The sequence below is a fragment of the Ogataea polymorpha genome (assembly GCF_001664045.1).
Source record: "Ogataea polymorpha strain NCYC 495 leu1.1 chromosome Unknown OGAPOscaffold_5, whole genome shotgun sequence".
NCBI classification, from domain to species: Eukaryota; Fungi; Ascomycota; class Pichiomycetes; order Pichiales; family Pichiaceae; genus Ogataea; species Ogataea polymorpha.
In genome coordinates, this window is record NW_017264702.1 from 389395 (window position 1) to 405539 (window position 16145).

The 16145-nt window shown below is 46.3% G+C and overlaps 9 protein-coding genes and 1 non-coding gene across 10 annotated transcripts; 4 read left to right on the plus strand and 6 right to left on the minus strand.

Moving 5' to 3' along the window:
• Positions 1–716: 716 nt before the first annotated feature.
• Positions 717–3693, plus strand: OGAPODRAFT_77106 (uncharacterized protein; the record flags this gene model as incomplete). Its single annotated transcript, XM_018356272.1, has 2 exons — positions 717–2459; positions 2623–3693. The coding sequence occupies 2 exons, from the start codon at positions 717–719 to the stop codon at positions 3691–3693; spliced, it is 2814 nt and encodes a 937-aa protein (XP_018209806.1).
• A 123-nt stretch (positions 3694–3816) lies between these two features.
• OGAPODRAFT_9112 (uncharacterized protein) lies at positions 3817–4311 on the minus strand (the record flags this gene model as incomplete). The annotated part of the gene is made up of 1 exon (XM_018356992.1): positions 3817–4311. One exon carries the CDS (start codon positions 4309–4311, stop codon positions 3817–3819), a length of 495 nt encoding a protein of 164 aa, XP_018209807.1.
• A 254-nt stretch (positions 4312–4565) lies between these two features.
• On the plus strand, positions 4566–5436 carry OGAPODRAFT_16802 (uncharacterized protein). The gene has a single exon (XM_018354681.1). It carries the CDS (start codon positions 4604–4606, stop codon positions 5399–5401), a length of 798 nt encoding a protein of 265 aa, XP_018209808.1. The 5' UTR covers positions 4566–4603; the 3' UTR covers positions 5402–5436.
• A 336-nt stretch (positions 5437–5772) lies between these two features.
• OGAPODRAFT_77108 (uncharacterized protein) lies at positions 5773–6714 on the plus strand (the record flags this gene model as incomplete). Its single annotated transcript, XM_018356273.1, has 1 exon — positions 5773–6714. The coding sequence occupies one exon, from the start codon at positions 5773–5775 to the stop codon at positions 6241–6243; it is 471 nt and encodes a 156-aa protein (XP_018209809.1). The 3' UTR covers positions 6244–6714.
• A 728-nt stretch (positions 6715–7442) lies between these two features.
• Positions 7443–7513, minus strand: OGAPODRAFT_t56. Its single transcript has one exon. It is a non-coding gene; the product is annotated as a tRNA-Gly (tRNA).
• Positions 7514–7733: 220 nt separating this feature from the next.
• OGAPODRAFT_94709 (uncharacterized protein) lies at positions 7734–10085 on the minus strand (the record flags this gene model as incomplete). Its single annotated transcript, XM_018357604.1, has 1 exon — positions 7734–10085. One exon carries the CDS (start codon positions 10083–10085, stop codon positions 7734–7736), a length of 2352 nt encoding a protein of 783 aa, XP_018209810.1.
• Positions 10086–10161: 76 nt separating this feature from the next.
• Positions 10162–12899, minus strand: OGAPODRAFT_77110 (uncharacterized protein; the record flags this gene model as incomplete). Its single annotated transcript, XM_018356274.1, has 2 exons — positions 10162–12087; positions 12147–12899. The coding sequence occupies 2 exons, from the start codon at positions 12897–12899 to the stop codon at positions 10162–10164; spliced, it is 2679 nt and encodes an 892-aa protein (XP_018209811.1).
• Positions 12900–13052: 153 nt separating this feature from the next.
• On the minus strand, positions 13053–13316 carry OGAPODRAFT_24728 (uncharacterized protein; the record flags this gene model as incomplete). Its single annotated transcript, XM_018355283.1, has 1 exon — positions 13053–13316. One exon carries the CDS (start codon positions 13314–13316, stop codon positions 13053–13055), a length of 264 nt encoding a protein of 87 aa, XP_018209812.1.
• Positions 13317–13514: 198 nt separating this feature from the next.
• Positions 13515–15002, plus strand: OGAPODRAFT_16806 (uncharacterized protein). The gene has a single exon (XM_018354682.1). The coding sequence runs from the start codon at positions 13566–13568 to the stop codon at positions 14484–14486; it is 921 nt and encodes a 306-aa protein (XP_018209813.1). The 5' UTR covers positions 13515–13565; the 3' UTR covers positions 14487–15002.
• On the minus strand, positions 14556–15845 carry OGAPODRAFT_9118 (uncharacterized protein; the record flags this gene model as incomplete). Its single annotated transcript, XM_018356994.1, has 3 exons — positions 14556–14595; positions 14634–15040; positions 15195–15845. 3 exons carry the CDS (start codon positions 15843–15845, stop codon positions 14556–14558), a joined length of 1098 nt encoding a protein of 365 aa, XP_018209814.1.
• Positions 15846–16145: the final 300 nt, after the last annotated feature.

The following is a 16145-nucleotide window of genomic DNA, read 5'->3' on the forward strand; positions in this document are numbered from 1 at the left end:
GCAGGCCACAATTGTGTCAGAAACCTTTGCCAGCCATCAGTTGTGCTAGAGCTACTTCAAGATTGGGAAGCGCTAGACGTTAGGGAGATTGTCAAACGAGAGATCAGATGCCAAAAGCTGGAAGAAATTATAGATGTTTTGCAACACGATATCACAAACGTTTTCCGCGAGGTTTCTGCTCTCACCCTTCACAGCCAGGAGACTGAAGACACTATCATTCAGACGTTGAGCACAAGAATGTCGAGAATACCTGAAAAGTTTGTTGATGTGAGCCCGCAGACGTTTCTGTTGATCAGCAATCAGTTGGCCGACTCGATAATGAGACAACTGACTCTTGACAACCGTAACCATATTGTTGTCTGGTGGGGGCTGAGCTGCTGGCTCAATGAGTTTTTTATTTTCCTTGCCGAGCTTGGAGGTTACAACAAGCTTGTTGCTGATTATGAGAGTCCGAGAGAGTAAGATCTGGCTGTGGGTCTACATTCACTCACAATTTAACGAGATTTTTAGAGTTCCGGCAACGGTCCGGAAGGTGTGGAACATTTCTTCTAGAGTTGTTATATCCTTGCATTATTGTTCCAGGCCAATTTGCATCAAACGTGCTTGAGTAGTGAAAGCACTAGTTTGTAATCCATATAGAAATCATTTTTTTAGAGCAGGCCGCGAAAAAGGGCAAAAAAAAAAAGGATCTCCTGGCGGGATAGTAATCGTCACAAATGGAGGACAGGAACTTATTCAGGCAATCATTGGAGTACAATAGAATCAGAAATGCTATCAAGAGGGTTTCAGAGCAATCTTTGTGCCCAATTTCCCAGCACTATGGTTATTTGCCGCAACATCTTAATATTAAGAATCCCTGCCAGAGAGGAAATGCCGAGCGTGGTATAATACTCAAGCAGGGTTTTGATCCTGGAGATGTCATATACGACTTCCATCCAAAACTTGAGGTGGCTGAGACCAATCAGAGCTCAGAAAGTGCTGACAGTAAAGACAATTTGTGTGCACACTGTTTGAAGAGTCTAAACATATCGAAAATGGGAGTTGAGTGCGGTGGGTGTGACGGGTTCGTTAAATATTGTTGCGAGCAGTGTATGGTGGCAGATTTGGCAGTTCACATGATTGAATGTTTGTACTTGAGAAGCTTTGATTCTGAAGAGAGGAACAAAATATCCTGTGTTGAGCGCCTTATTTTGAGACTCATTATCACGCTCGGAAGTGACGACACGCTGGTCCGACAATGCCAGGATCTTACATCGCACCACGAAGTTTACTTAGAGGCTAAAAAGAGCCAGGACTTTAGCAATTTAAGCCTGAGTCAGCAATCTCTATGTGAAGTAACCGAAGCCTACTCACTGGGATTTCTCCGATTCTTCGGCTGCCACCTCCAAGGCCTAATCAAGTTGTGTTTTGTTGTTTATGTGAACTCAACAGTTTTGCAAAATTATTACGATGAGCCCATTGGTATCATGTTTGACCCATTCTTTTCGTTGATAAACCATTCGTGCGAGCCAAACACCATTCTAGTGTGGAAAGGACGCAGAGCAGCACTGAAGGCGCTAAAGAAGCTACAACCAGGAGAGGAGTTACTGGTCAGTTATTGTCCCGTGTTTATGCCCAAGAGTGAGAGAGAACAGCAGCTACAAAACAGCTTTTTTTTTGACTGTGGTTGCAGCACATGCACCCTAGATTATGATTTGTGGTTTCCTAGCAACACTCTAACTGGGGGCATGAAGTGGGAGACTGACAAGCTGGATGGGAAAATGATCAATGGCACAGAAGCAGAGAGGATAGCCTATCTAGATTTAATGAAGGGACTTCGAGATGTCTACTGTCCCGAGGAGAAGAAAGGAGCCAAGATCATGCACAACATCGCAACCTCATTCAGACAGCTGGAGACACCAGAAAAATCAAATCTAAGCACGCTAGTTTACAAAAGCGTGCACCTGGTCCCCCGTCACAGCTGGCCAGTGTACAAAATCATGTGTCTTATGAAAGCAAACACAATCAACGATCCTGTGGCCAACTTGCGGTTTACTATGTTGACCATCGATATAGAAAATACAATAGAGCAGCATCTGAGCTACAAAGCGTCACTTGGATTGGGTCTTTACGAATTGTCTGTGTGCCTGCTGAAGGTGATCAAGGCAAAAAGACGGGAGGAAGTCGACTGGAATCTTGATATGCTAGTGGACTCCACCTTAGCATTGGTATTACAAGCCCACAAGCAGTTAAAAACCAAGTTTGGGTCCTCTTCGCTGCCGCCGTTGGCGGACCTGAAAAATGTTGTATCCGATTTAAGGAGTCTGAAGAGCATAGATGTAATCAACGAGGCCCAGGCGGGCCAGAAATTGGAGGAGTTGTCGCAGCTACTACAGTGTGGAGTGAACTTAGTGTCATTTTACGAACCGTTGACCCCGCAAGACGTGGCAGATTTCAATTTAATTTTGGAATCAGAGGCGGTGTGTGCCAGGCCTATTAAATCTAATTTTAGATGGCTGCTACAGATCTGACACTATCAAAAGAATTGAAGAAAAAAAAAATCAAATCTGGCTGTACCACCCCAAGTCACACCTCCCACCGCTTTAATAGCTTACAATCACAGGAGGGAAAATCACTTTTTAGTCTCTCAAGGGTGCATTTGAGCTGTTCATGGTGAGATTTATAGACCGGAAGCGGCGCTTGTACTCCGCAGCTGCTAGTCATCAGTACACAAACTCCACTACAAGCTCTCTCGACTCCAAGACAATACACTTTAGCCATGAGCTCACTCAAGAGCCAAGTCGCTCTACAAAGCCCACAGCCACCCACTCTCTACGACATACAACCACAAGGTACTCTTCTTACTCAAAGCTATCAGCCTCAAGGATGCCGAGCGGGGTGTCTGTGTCCTCCACCTCATCTGATGATACCACATACACGAGTGTTTCCAGAATTTCGAGATGCTGTTCCGCTAGCACCTTCCAGGAACTGGAAGTTACCACATACGACTACACGCAGTTATTTGTGGTCACTGATTCTGACACCACATTCACGACTAACGTCCACCTCACCACAGAAACCACATTCGCCCCTACGTCCTCCTTTTCCATATCGAGCGCAATTATTACAACGGACGCCAACGCTTTTAGCAAGTTTCTGGGCCTTCATCGTGCCTCAGCTCACCACTCCGTCCTCTCCACGGGAGCAAAGGCGGGTATTGGGGTAGGCGTGGCAATTGGATTCCTTATGGCCATGGGCTTTGTGGTACTGTCTCTGTACCGTAGGAAAAAGAAAAAGCAAGCGTTTGGCGGAGAGTACGTCTGGGATTCAGTGTCAAATGGTTCTATTCGCAATGATCACCAAATGCAGATGGCTCCTCTCCCACCACCTCCACGAAAAAGAGTCGTTGCTGCCTTGGAAGCCACGCCGCGCGAGCGACTAATCGACGTGCTTCACGAGAACTCTCAAGAAAGTCTGGACCAGCAGCAAGAACAGCGGACAGGTACCAACACGACACCAAAGCGCTATGACACCCACATTCAAAACTTGACCAAGTTCAGGGAAACGAGCGTTCAGGACGTTGGAGACACCTTGGGCTCTTTTGCCCTGCGCGATGGCCAGCTCAGGCCCCAGACGTGGTGGTCGGACATTGAAAGCAGCGAAGATAGCACTTTGAGCGGAAGCACAACGAGCGGAAGCGTACAGTCTGTTTAGTTTTGCCTCCATATCATAGCTACAGATCAGTCTAGCAATATGCGTAAATTCTTGCTAACGTAAAAACCATACCTTACTTTGCCCATCCTTATCCTACCTGCCTTCTAGCATCATAAGTCATAACTACATTTCCACCTCCTCCAGCAAGGCCCTCTCCACCACAAAGCGGCCCTCTTTATATTTCTCCTTGTCCTCCTCGCTGTAAAGGTATTTCCATCCAATCGAGCAATTGCATTGCTTGCAGTCAATCACTTTGACCTCGTAGCGTCCGGTCTTCATTCTCTTGAACTCCCTGGCCTTAGCAAGTTTGACGTTGAGTACCTTGGAAACGAAATACGCAGGCCCTAGACTCCCGTTGAAGTTGTCCGAAATTATCAAGGAGCTGAGACATATGTGGTTGTGGCACTTTCTGCAACGCAAAATTCGGGTAGAAGGGTAATTCTGAGACGTTTGAGGTGGCAAGCTGCCCGAGCCGGAGGAGATTGAGGATTTCGGCGAATAAAGGGACGAAAACGTGGACCGGGACGACCTGGATGACACGGAAGAATTACGTGATGCCGGAGTCGAGTTGTCTGTAGGGTTGGATGTCCTAAAATGTTGAGCGTAGACCAGACCCATGAGGAGGACACAATTAACCTTTAATTAAGATAAGCAAATGAGTCGATCGTCCTGGAGACTATATCGACTGTTGCGGGTTATGACTAATCATAAACTATTTGTCGCTTTCAAATATCAGAGCTAGATAAACACGTTGTGACCTGTATCCAGCGTAAAAAGAGATTTGCCAACTAATAATGTCTTTCAACTCCAGATAATCCTCGTATTTTATGTTGCTCCCCTTAATATCCTAGGTGTGTGGTGTGGGTAAAAATATTTTCGAGTAATTGGTTTTTTGTTTCAATCGTTCAAGATGTTCCGTGTGGCCGCTCCACGTATATTGAATCCGCTCCGGCTTGGGGCCGGCTTGAGATTCAACTCTAGTGGGTCACTGTTTAACGAGGTCAGTTCTGCGCCAGCCGCTCCGCAACCTGTCGAAAACGAAACCACTGAAAAAATCACTACGCCGGAACAGGACGCCAAACTCCAGGCTTATTTGCATCCAGCGCCCTTCCTCGCCGTCGAGTCTCTTGTTTCCCCGCTCAAGCGCGAACTTTACAACATGAACGTCAAGAAAAACGGCTTCTTCATCAACAACCAAATCATGAAGCTCGATGGTGCCGAGTACAAGTTGTGTCTCAGCAGACAGGAGATCGAGGCTCTTGAGCCTTCAGTTTACTTAAGATCGTACCGAATCAAATCTTCGGTCAAAAAGACCAACATCGTGCTGCGTGCTCTGAAAAATATGCCTCTAAAAAAGGCCATCACTCAGCTCCATTTCTTGCAGAAGAAGGTGGCCAGACCACTTGCGGAGTTACTCGAGCGCGGTGTTGACGACGCCAAAAAAATGGGGTACAACCCTAACGATTTGTATGTGGCGGAATCATGGGTTCATACCGATGGACACTGGCAAAAACGGCCAGAGTTCAAGGGCCGTGGACGGTCTGGTGTCATTTTGCACCGCTACGTTAGCGTGCGCTTTTTGCTCAAATCAAAACAGACTCTGAACCGATTGAAGTTTGAGAAGGAGCAGAAATTGCTCAAGCGTCCAGTTTGGAACAATATCACAAAGACCAAGCTGATAGGTGATAGTGGACAGTACAAGTGGTAATGTGTAAATAGATTTAATAAATAAATAAATAAATATACCTCTTTTCAGTCGTCGTAGCCACTCACCTTCTTGCGTGGGCCCTTGGGGATGGGATAGCCGTCTAACGGAAGAGGAGCAAGGTCGTCGTACAGAAACCTTCGCCGCAAGGGGGTAATTGTCACAAGCATAGCAGGTCCCATCGCTGCTATGCACCCTGCGAAAAACAAATGAGGCCTGTTGTGAGCGTGGTATCTCAGCCACTTATTGTTAGTGTGCCATCTTCATTTACACTTACCCTAATTGGCTCTTTATAGTAGACCGGATAGGACATGGTTCAAGATATATTTCTCCGCACCTAAATATTTTTGCGTCGATCGGCCTACTTTTTCTTCATGGCTAATCCTCCAGTCAAGCCCATTCCAGTGGTTATGGAGCCTTCTGGCTACCTAACTAGAATGCTCAAAATAAACCAAGGAACAGACTATGTGCCTCCAGAGGACGCTGCAGCTCCAACATCCGAATCTCACACCAAATTCTATCTATACAAGTTCGACGAGTCGTCGCCGAATGGACAGAAAATCCCTCTAATAAACTCCAAATCATACTACACAATAGGCAAAGATCCACAGACAAACGACATCGTCGTTGCAGATGAGCTTGTGTCGGCCAACCACGCCGTTCTTCAATTCAGATCCAAGAACTCTGAAGTTACTGCTTATATAATCGACCTTGATTCCACCAATGGAACCTTCATCAACGATCACGAGCTACCGCCCAATCGTTACGTCCAAGTTCTCCACAAAGATGTCTTGCGGTTTGGAGATCCTGAATCGCAAACAGAGTTTGTTTTTATTCGTGATTGAGGAGGAAGTTGTCCTCGCTGCCTTTACCCCAGTGTCCGATGGCCTCGCGCGCGAGTTTCTTACATGCGCTCACACTTGCACAGTTCTTGAGCTCGTTGTAGTCTTTGAATTTGTGCGGTGTAAGCCTCAGTGCTAATTCTGCCAATTTCTCTCTCGAAACGTCGCTCTGGTGTTGGTATTGGATACTTTTTTTTGCTGGACACCCATTTCTGACTCCCTTATTCAGAACCTGTATATACGACCGCGGCGGACAATATAGTATCGATAGATTTGAGGGTGTACTGCCAGTGAATGGACATGGCAGGTCTGAAGCCAGTACCTTGAGCGGATGATAATATGAAGAGAGCTCTGGTGGCATCTTTATTCGATCACAGAAACAACGCTTTATTGCAGTCTGATTGATCTTCTGTTTCGGCAGAACTAGAAAGCTCAAGTAAGGCGGATCATCCACCAGATCGTAAACGAGACTGCTGAGCATTGAGGTGAATTGTTTGAGACACAGCTTGTCGGAACAGGATTTAGAGTACGAGACAGGGGAATCTTTTCTCCCAGGTTTTGTGCGCACGCTTCCCAGTCGACTCAGGCCATTGCGACCCCTCAGTGTGCCCCCGGTCTCCTCTAAGCTATGCCAGATTGTCTGATCTGCAAATGAGTCTCGCAAATTCTCGGTGGACGCATCTCCACAGGGAACTTCACTAATGTACAAAGCAAACTGCGAATCGTGCTTAAATTTGAATTTTTCGGTGCCATGCTCTCGAATGAGCAAGTTTGAGACGCTGTTTTCTCTTATAGCGTTCATTTCTTGCAGCACCAACCAGTTGAACAGTCTCAAGCATAAGATCTCAGCATGTAAATCGTGAACCAGTCTCCCTTGGCTGTGCTCTACTCTCGAAGCTGGCATGACTTTCATTCCTGTACACACTACCAGTACTTCTAGTCGGGGGGTTTTGCCAACTTTTTGCCTTTTCGTTTGGTCAATTGGGCGATTATTAGACTCTATGCTGACCAAACCCGCTAATACGGTCGTTTCTGTGTCTTTTGGCCTCGCATTTCGAAAGTTGTGTAAAAGCTTGTTCTCCAGCTTTGATGGTCGTCGGTACTCGTTAATGACCGCCTGAGCAATAGCGTTGCCCAGATCATCATCCAGATCAACAAGCATGTAGATCGAGCTAAAAAAAAATATCAAAAGGCTAAAAAATTGCGTAAACCCGGAATCGAACCGGGGGCTCGTCGATGGCAACGACGAATTTTACCACTAAACCATTTACGCCTTTTTGTTATCAAGTTTCTAAGCAACTAGTGTATATTCTGTTTAGATTTTAGAGATCGACCTTGTACTTGTCCTCCTTTTGGAAACCATTATAGTGTGCTTTTTTCGTATCTATGTCGAGCTCAGTATCATACAAAGGCGTTCGATTCATACGCAAATTGTGGGGATCTACCAAGCATAAAGTTCAAATTTATTAATATTTAAAATGCATGCTTTTTATTTATGGAATGTACACATAATTGTCGGCCTCCCTTGCAATATAGTCTTCATTGATAAGCTTCTCAAGGACACTCTTCACAAAAACGACAACATCTTTCTCGTAAATCTTCTGCTGTTTCATGTGATCCAATACCAGCAGCATCAGCTTGTCATGAGCAATTCTTTGCGTTGACTTCAATGTGCGCACAACAAAGGCCTCTATCTTCGAAGAAATCCAGGCTCTTGATGGCAATTCCGAAGACTGCGGCTCAACAGGTGATGCGCTTTCTGCTAATTGGATCGGTAGTCTGAGAGTTTTTTTAGAGCATCTAAAGTTCTCATTTATTCGATAATCAGTTTCTTGCACTAAAACAGGGAATCTAGAGCTTGACATGACGTTCAAGTTCTGTGTCACAAATTTATTACTCATTCCCGTCTTGAGCTTTATCTGATCAAATGAAAGAGATGCATGGTCTTCGAAAGCCAAAATGATTGCAGCTTGGTATAGAGTACACTCAATGGTTTGCTTTCTAGCTTTCTTTTCGTCAAACTGTACATCAAGAGTAACTCTATGGAAATGAAACTTCCATTGGAGTTTCCGTGATTGGTACTGTGAACGGTAGAATGTCTCGTATTCGTGCAACAACGGTTGCAATTGGGAAGGAATTATCAACGGCTGGTTTTCCGGGACACGAGGCCAGCAATTAGAATCGACACAACAGATATCCATATCAACAGAGCCCAATGCAGAATGTTTGTGCACATCATGGAACTCAGGCAAATCCAGTTCCGAAAGCTCAACGGATTCCACCATGGAATCTAACTGATCAGTATACTCGCGGCCGCACATATTCTTGAGCTTGTTCAAAAGCTCTCTTTCGAGCTCCAGCCACTCCATTTTGAGCTCCCTATTGAGGAAAAAGGACTCACCTCTCAGCAATCTCCGGGAAACCTGAATCTGGTATTTGTCAAAAAAATATCGTCTGCTTGATGGAATCAATATCAGAATTGTCGTAATGGAGTCTTGTGGATCCAAGCGGGAAAGCTGGTAAATGCGGCCAGATCGGGATTTTCTGTCCAAGTCCTGTAGCGAGGGCTTTCCCAATGTTGTTTCGATATGCTTTAAGAGATGGTCGCAGATATGTATAGGACCATTTGGGATTTGCTGGATGGCATTCACAAAAATATTCTTTGGTATTGCATTTTCCTTTCCGAAGGTCTGTACTGCATTGAAACAGAGCCTTTGATATAGCTGAACTATATCTGCTATCAAACCTTTATCCCTTATATGTTGACTTATGTGACTGCGATATAGCTTGATGCTATATTCTTCGATAGATGACAAAAGCCACGATTTCTCCTCATCGGCGTAGAGCTGAACGAGTTTCGTTGAGACTTGAACGTTCCAGTCAAACCCAAAACAGGCATGCACCACACGAGGATTAGCCGCAAGCACAGAACTTCCGAGCAGGGTCTCTAGCAGGTCGTTGGAGGAGAAGTCAGCAGGCAAAAATGGCTTAAATATATCCACGTATAAGGGGACGATTTTCTGGTACTCAATCGCTTTAGGGAGGTACGACTCTGGGGACTGTAAGAGCTGATTTCTGATGCTAACAAAATTCTGATGCGTGGCTTGTTTCATCACTTCAAACAGATGAAGTCTGCTCTCACCATGCAGCTCAAGCTGAACATCGTGGATTTCGGTCACCATTTCTTTCAATTGATTAGACTCAGGAGTAGGACTTACCAGGCCGTACATCATATCTTTAATAGCAAGAAGTACTAGCGATCGCAGTCTGTTCTCAGACGGATCCGCTAGCCGAACCATGTAATCCTTGGGTTTGTTGGAATTCAGCACTCGGGACGCGAAAAGATCAAGTCCAAACGGTATGAACCTGATCTTTTTCCTGTTTGGCAGCCGTAAGGTTGAGGACTCATCGGGCATAATCAGAAGCATGTGGAGTTCTCGGAGACGTTGTCGCCACATTGTGTACGTTTTACAACAGCCTGCCAGAGGATCATCAGACTCTATGGCTTCTTTCACCAGGGGGAGCATGTGTGTGTCAAATACGTTAGTGATGCGATCATAGATGCTGCTAACCCAAGTCTTGTCCATGTAAACAAACATACAAATCGACTGAAGGAGAGACAATGAACAGGGAAGATCATATGGCGAACGGCCCGTTAGAATCACGTCAATTGCCTTGTCAAGCTTATTGATTATATCTTTCTTATGGCCATCTGTGACACTCACTTGATCCACGGGTGAGTCGGGTTCGTAGCTGCGTTTGCGACTTTCAGTAAAGCCAAACTGCAGGACTTTTGGGAACTCAGACGCGAGAATCACACCTTCTCCCCACTCATTCATAGACATCTAAAAGAGTAAAATACTATTACAATACTTAAGACATTATCTAATATCCAATCTGGTTGGTACACGTAAATTGGAGTTAACTTTCCTTAGGGTTGAAAATTTCGGGAGCAGCATTTATAAGTTCTTCAACGACTCGCTGCTGCACTGCGAGCTCGTCACGAGAGGTGTATTCGTTCACAAGCAGGTTGTTGAACCAGACTATGCTCAGATTTCTCACGCTCATGCGCACTCTTGGAATTTGGCTGAGCTTGATAAAATGGAAGAGCAAGTCACGAAGTGTAAAGTAATTAGCGTCCGGAAGCTCGAAAACAATCCGATGGAGCTGGATGTGCATCGTTGCAGCATCCTCGATTTGGCCGGCCTTGAAGAAATTGCCGCTTTGCTCCTTTGTCAACAAGGGGTCAGGTAATTCTGCAAAAAACACTTTGAGAAGCGACGCTATCATGTAAACGTAGTCGTCAGACACATTAGAAGGGTCTGGAGGATCCAAAATACTCAGATTTGAAGGATCCTGGTCGATTGCGTATTTGATCTCCTCCAGTTTGAGTTTGTTCGGACTGGATCGATAGATACCTTCAGAGTTGGAGCCGTAAGTCTCAATTAGGTTGATACACTTTTTGACGAATAATGGAACCATCTCCTCGTCGTGAGGGAGACTTTCGATTGGCTGTCCAAATAGTAATCCTGAATAAGCAGGAGTGGCGGTATTTGTAATGGACGAGGAGTTGTTTCGCATTTCTGTGCTGATAGGACGCGGTCCTGCCAGGACTGCAGGAGCCGGCGACGCCGACAATGCTGAAGAGTTAGCAGGGTCCAGCGTTGAGTAGTTTGCTAAGGAAGAATTTGGCGGCTCGGGAACGGGTATGAAGGACGGAGACCCAACTGGCGGCGTGGCGGTCTTGTTTGTAGTAGCTGAGGGTGGATCCAGTTTAGAAACATTATTAGACACAGGTGGTGTTGCTGGAACGCGGAATTGATGAGTAGGCTCTGACTTGAACAAGGGATGTTTCTTATACTCGACAGGCACAAAGGATTGTTTTTTCTCGACTCTGGAGCCTTTCAGATAGTTGTAGAGATTTTGTTCCGGATTGACCGATGCAGCGACAGTTGCCATTGAGGAGTGATTGGCTCCCAGTGGAGCCACCTGGTTACCCAGGCCAACAACAAAAGATTCGTTATAAGCAGCGTACTTCTGCAACTGAAGCTGCAAAGCCGTGTCCAGCTCCAGAATGAGGTCCTGGAGCTTCTTGGAAAGTCTCGGTCTATGTGTATTCACCAGCTCGTTCTTCAACTTCTGGGAGGCGTTGGCCTTGGCATTATAGTCCTGGTCGGCAGCATTGATTTTTCGCACCAACTCCTCTTCTTGTTGTGAGCCTGTTTTACGACCTTGGAGTGTTATTTTTTTCTGGGATTGGTCCGATTGCCTCAGCCTTTCCAGGTCGGTACAGAGCGAAAAGTACCTGTTTTTAGATTTTTCCGCCTGGCTTATGGCGTCCTGGACCTCCTTTTCGCGCTTGTGACCTTCTTCCTTTAGCTGTTTCCGCAGCCGCACGAATGTCGCAGACACGGATGTCAGCTCGTCCTGCATTTTCTCCAAAGCCTTGGCGTATGGAGACCGCACGTCAACGAGTATCCTGTCGTCAAATGATATAATCTTGTCCAGGGACTCAACAAACGACCCTTTGGAGACAGACGTGTTGGATTTGATGGAGGACTTGCAACTTGTGACAGCCCGCTTAACGTCCCGAGCATAATTTTCTTCATAATTCTGTTTCCGCTTCAGATAGTTGGCAAACTCGTCGCACGCCTTGACAGATTGTTTGAGTCTTGCCAGGAGAAGGTCCAAGGCAGAGTCAGAGGCAAGAATCTCGGCAATTGCTGGCTCTTGCAGAGGAGACGGAGCGTCGGTGTTGGTTGTCATGAGTATAGATGGATCAGAAAATAACAGCAAAAAAATGGCAGTGGAGGTGCCGATGTGGCTTGTCAGGGACACAATTAGTGGCTGTGAATAATATTACCAGGATGACAATAATCGACCTCCACTATAGCAGGAAGCCTAACCAGCTCAGACATGGTGATGCGTCGCAAGGGATCGACCTCCAGCATTGGGAGCACAATGTGCTGGAAGTCGGCAAGATCGTCCGACACATCATCAACACTCTGACTTTTGCTATATAATTGAAAGGCCTTATCGTACCAGACGGCCTCTTTCCACCGTGTCCGGTGTCCAAGAAGCTCGACAAAAACCACCCCCAAGGACCAAACATCGGACTTGAAGGAATCGTAACGAAGGTCGCGCAAAACCTCAGGAGCCACCATTCCTTTACTGCCTGCCACCCCAACGCCTTCATTTCCGTGTATGGACGAGCCAAAGTCGATGAGCTTCAAAATACCCTCGCGTGTAAGTCTGCAATTGGCCAGCTTCAAATCTCGATGGCTGACATTCTGCTCCTGCAGATACAACACTGCCAAGGCTAACTGTTTGAAAAGACAGAGTTGATAATCGACGTCTAACTCTTTTCGAGAAATGCTAAGCTCACCAGGCAGGTATTCCATCACATAGTACGGCTTGCCTCTCATGACAAAGAAATCGACGTAGTCAACAAGATTATGGTGTCTGGGAAGAGACTGGTGCAGATGGACCTCTTTGCGTACTCGGTCTAAATATTCTCTTTTGGACTCTCTTTCGCGCCTTGCGATTTTCTTGATTGCAAACTGTCCATCCTTATGGACGTACAAGTACACTCTCGCGGTGGTTCCGGAGCCCAATTGTCGCTCGGAACGGCCGTATCGCCGTGGAAACAACAACGGCATCTGATCAAAAAGTGTTCCGTGCAAGGATGTTTCTGACCAGGGCGGCGATCAGCCTTCGCTTTCCGGTGAGAAGAACGCATCCAAGCATTGCAAAGGTGGTCAATACGAGTACGCAAATCGAGGACCGAACATTAAAAACTTCGTATGTACTATTCACATGTAAAACTGGGTGTATTTATAAGCATAGTATGCCGAGGAAGCGGCTCCCAAGACGGTGAGCGAAGCCGGGACAGGCTTGAACCCGACTTTCAGCGATCTGCTGATACCCGCTCCGCACAAGACCGCTGAGGTGGCTAGTGCAGTATGGATTCCCCACTCCATGTTATTCTTGAGCAGATAGCCAGCAGTGAAATACAAAGCCGACATCGACACACCAGCAATGAGACTTGGCATTGATCTCTTTCTGGCAAAGCCCATGGCTCCACCAATCAGACATAGACCTCCTAGAGTAAAACTTGGGTGTTCCTGCAAGTTAGTGTGGGTTGGGTCCAAAATCAAATGAACGTACCATTTCTCGTTAAACTTAAAAATAGTAAGAAAATAGTGGTGCAAGTAGGATTTTATAGAACAAATAATTCAGAGCTAAATAGATCAAATCGCAAGTTGGGGTCACAATTGATATACAAGGCTTTCAGCTAAAGAGGGAAGTACCAGAGCTGGTAACGCATGAGCTCGCGGACTCTTTTTGCAGATTACGCAGGCCAAAAATGCTATACCCTGATTGAGTCGGATATGGAGATAGATGCGATTCTGGAATCCGCTGAAGATGCCGCATTACATTTCCTAAGCGGAGAGACTGTTGCGAAGGCTGATAAGTTGGACTCATTGCAGTTTACAGTTACGTTTGTGTGCAATGACGGGCAAGAGACATATCGGGGCAATTTTGATAGCAGTAGCAGCGAGCCTTCAGGAATTCTACAGGGTATGGAAAAGACGGTTTGGCTGCAATGGCTCAAGGAGGTGTTTTTACGAGGCGAATTTGATCTTGACTACGAATTTAAGGTGCTGGAAACAGAAAAGAGCAAAAAATTTGCAGTCACCAAAGACTTTCGAGGGGTGCCCAATCGAATATTCTTTGAGATAGAGTGTGATTTTGTGGATGGTGATTTGTTCAATCTTGGAGACGACATAGCCATCAAATACGAACAAGAGCTGGCGCTCAGGCGACGAATAAGACAGCTGACGTTGAAAAACGAGCAGCTGCAACAAGATTTTGAAGAATGCCAAAAAATCAATGAGTACCACGCTAGGTCTAGCCAACGCGTCCAGGATCAGATCGAGAAGGTTGTGATTCCGATGTTCAATGAGAAAAAAAGACTGTTGCGAGAGCAAAACAGGGTATCTGAATTTGAGCCGTTCGAAAGCATCAAAAAGGAGAATCTTATCAATTGGCAGCGACCCGACGCTCCCGTGAAGTTTGATTACAACGAAGAGCATAAAGACAGATACCAGCAAGAGATCGAGCAGATGTCCCCACGCAAACGTAAGCGAAAGCTGGTTGTTCGCGAGTCGACTCCGGACGACACGAGCGAAACACAGGACGACGACTCTACTATCTCGACAGACTCAACCAAATCGGATATGTAATAAAAACACTATGTACCTGCTTATTCGAGACCAGGAAGCTGTTTGAACACCTTGTCGGCAGCAGTAACATCAACCGGGGTGTTTTGAGGCTCCACAAATTCGGCAACCACTTTGTTGTCGTCGACTGCGAGACAGAACCGTTTTGACCGCACGTTACCGAAAATCTCAGTGGCGTCAAAATCCAGGCCCAATGCTTTGACAAACTCCGCCTTCGAGTCCGCAAAGAAGGAAACGTTTGGCGATTCAGGCTTCAGACCGAAACTGTTGCGCCAGGCACTCACCACAAATGGGTCGTTGACACTGATCACCACGAGATTTCTGTAACCTTTGGAGATAAAGTCCGGCAGCTTGTTGAGATAACCAGGAATGTGGACCTCGGAGCAAGGGCCCGAGAAGGCGCCAGGAACTCCGACAATAAGGGCCTGCTTGCCCTTCAATTCCTTCAAAATGTCGACCTTATCATCAGGGCCCTTTTCATACAAAGTTGCTGGAGGCAATTGATCACCAACTTTGATCGTAGACATTCTTCTTAGTCCGTATCCAAACAAATTAGCCTGTGCAGGGCGGAAGAGATTTCTGAGCATTTTATATTGCGATGGGAAAGGATACTCAGCAATCCAGCAATGCTAAAATAGTGGCAGAATTGGTTTAGAATTTAAATGCATAATGTTAAGGAAATTGTGGGGCGATCTAGTGCATATTCGTTACGTAATCAATCATATCGGCTCCGTCCACCTTTACAAAGTCCGGGACCCCAGTGCGAGAGGACACCACGCTGCAGATTGTATCGTGGGGGAGCAATTTGTAGACTGCGCGCTCGTCTGCGACGGAAATTTGCTGCGGAACGGGTGTTGGCGGCGAGACGTTTAGGAACTCATATTTCTGCAGGTTGCCGTGCAGCCCGACCCCTTTGAACTTAGCGTAGCTTTCTTTGAGCGCCCAATATAGCGACAGATACTGTTGTTGGGAACCTGGAGGAAGAGCGCTTATCGTCGCGTCGATCTGTTCTAGTTCCAAGTCCGAGAAAATCGGTCGAAAATGAACCAGAAACTCGCGCGGGTCGCCCACGTCCTCGGGATTCGCAAGATCAATCCCAATTTCTGACACACCTTGAAAATCGATCGCCACAGCCACTATATGCTTTTCGTCGGAATGATTAAACTTGAATTTTGAGTTTTCAACGTACGGCTTGCCAAGGTCTCCCGTCTGAAAAGCAAGCGAGTGCCAATTTTCGGCCGACCAGTTATTCTGTAGCAATACGTAGCGCACCAACAAAGCCCCGATCATTGACACGAGCCTGTCTGATGAATTTCTCTTTCGAAGGATCTTTGCCTGATCCGCCAACGGAAGAGTTCGCATGAGAAGCTCAAAACGGTAATCATCCCGAACTATGTGTCCGCAATCGCACAGGTCTACCCAAAACACAACAAAAGGGGCTGAGCCGCTAATACTCCCCGTCTCTTGAATCTTACACATGCTCAAGGTGTAAAAATTTTCTCAGTAAGACGGGGTGGGGGCCACGGGCCTGCTTATATGGCCGTCTCACAAAAGCTTGGATGTTTTTCAACTAAGCGGTGTTACCTGCTTGGAGCTGCCTGATCGCTTTGTTGTGATTTTTAAAGCCACCCGTGAATTTATTGTTGGTCCGTAGACCCTGCG

Bases quoted from the DNA above. Each gene is read 5' to 3' on its own strand.
- OGAPODRAFT_16806 (XM_018354682.1), top strand. From the start codon at position 13,566: ATGAGCTCGCGGACTCTTTTTGCAGATTACGCAGGCCAAAAATGCTAT.
- OGAPODRAFT_16802 (XM_018354681.1), top strand. From the start codon at position 4,604: ATGTTCCGTGTGGCCGCTCCACGTATATTGAATCCGCTCCGGCTTGGG.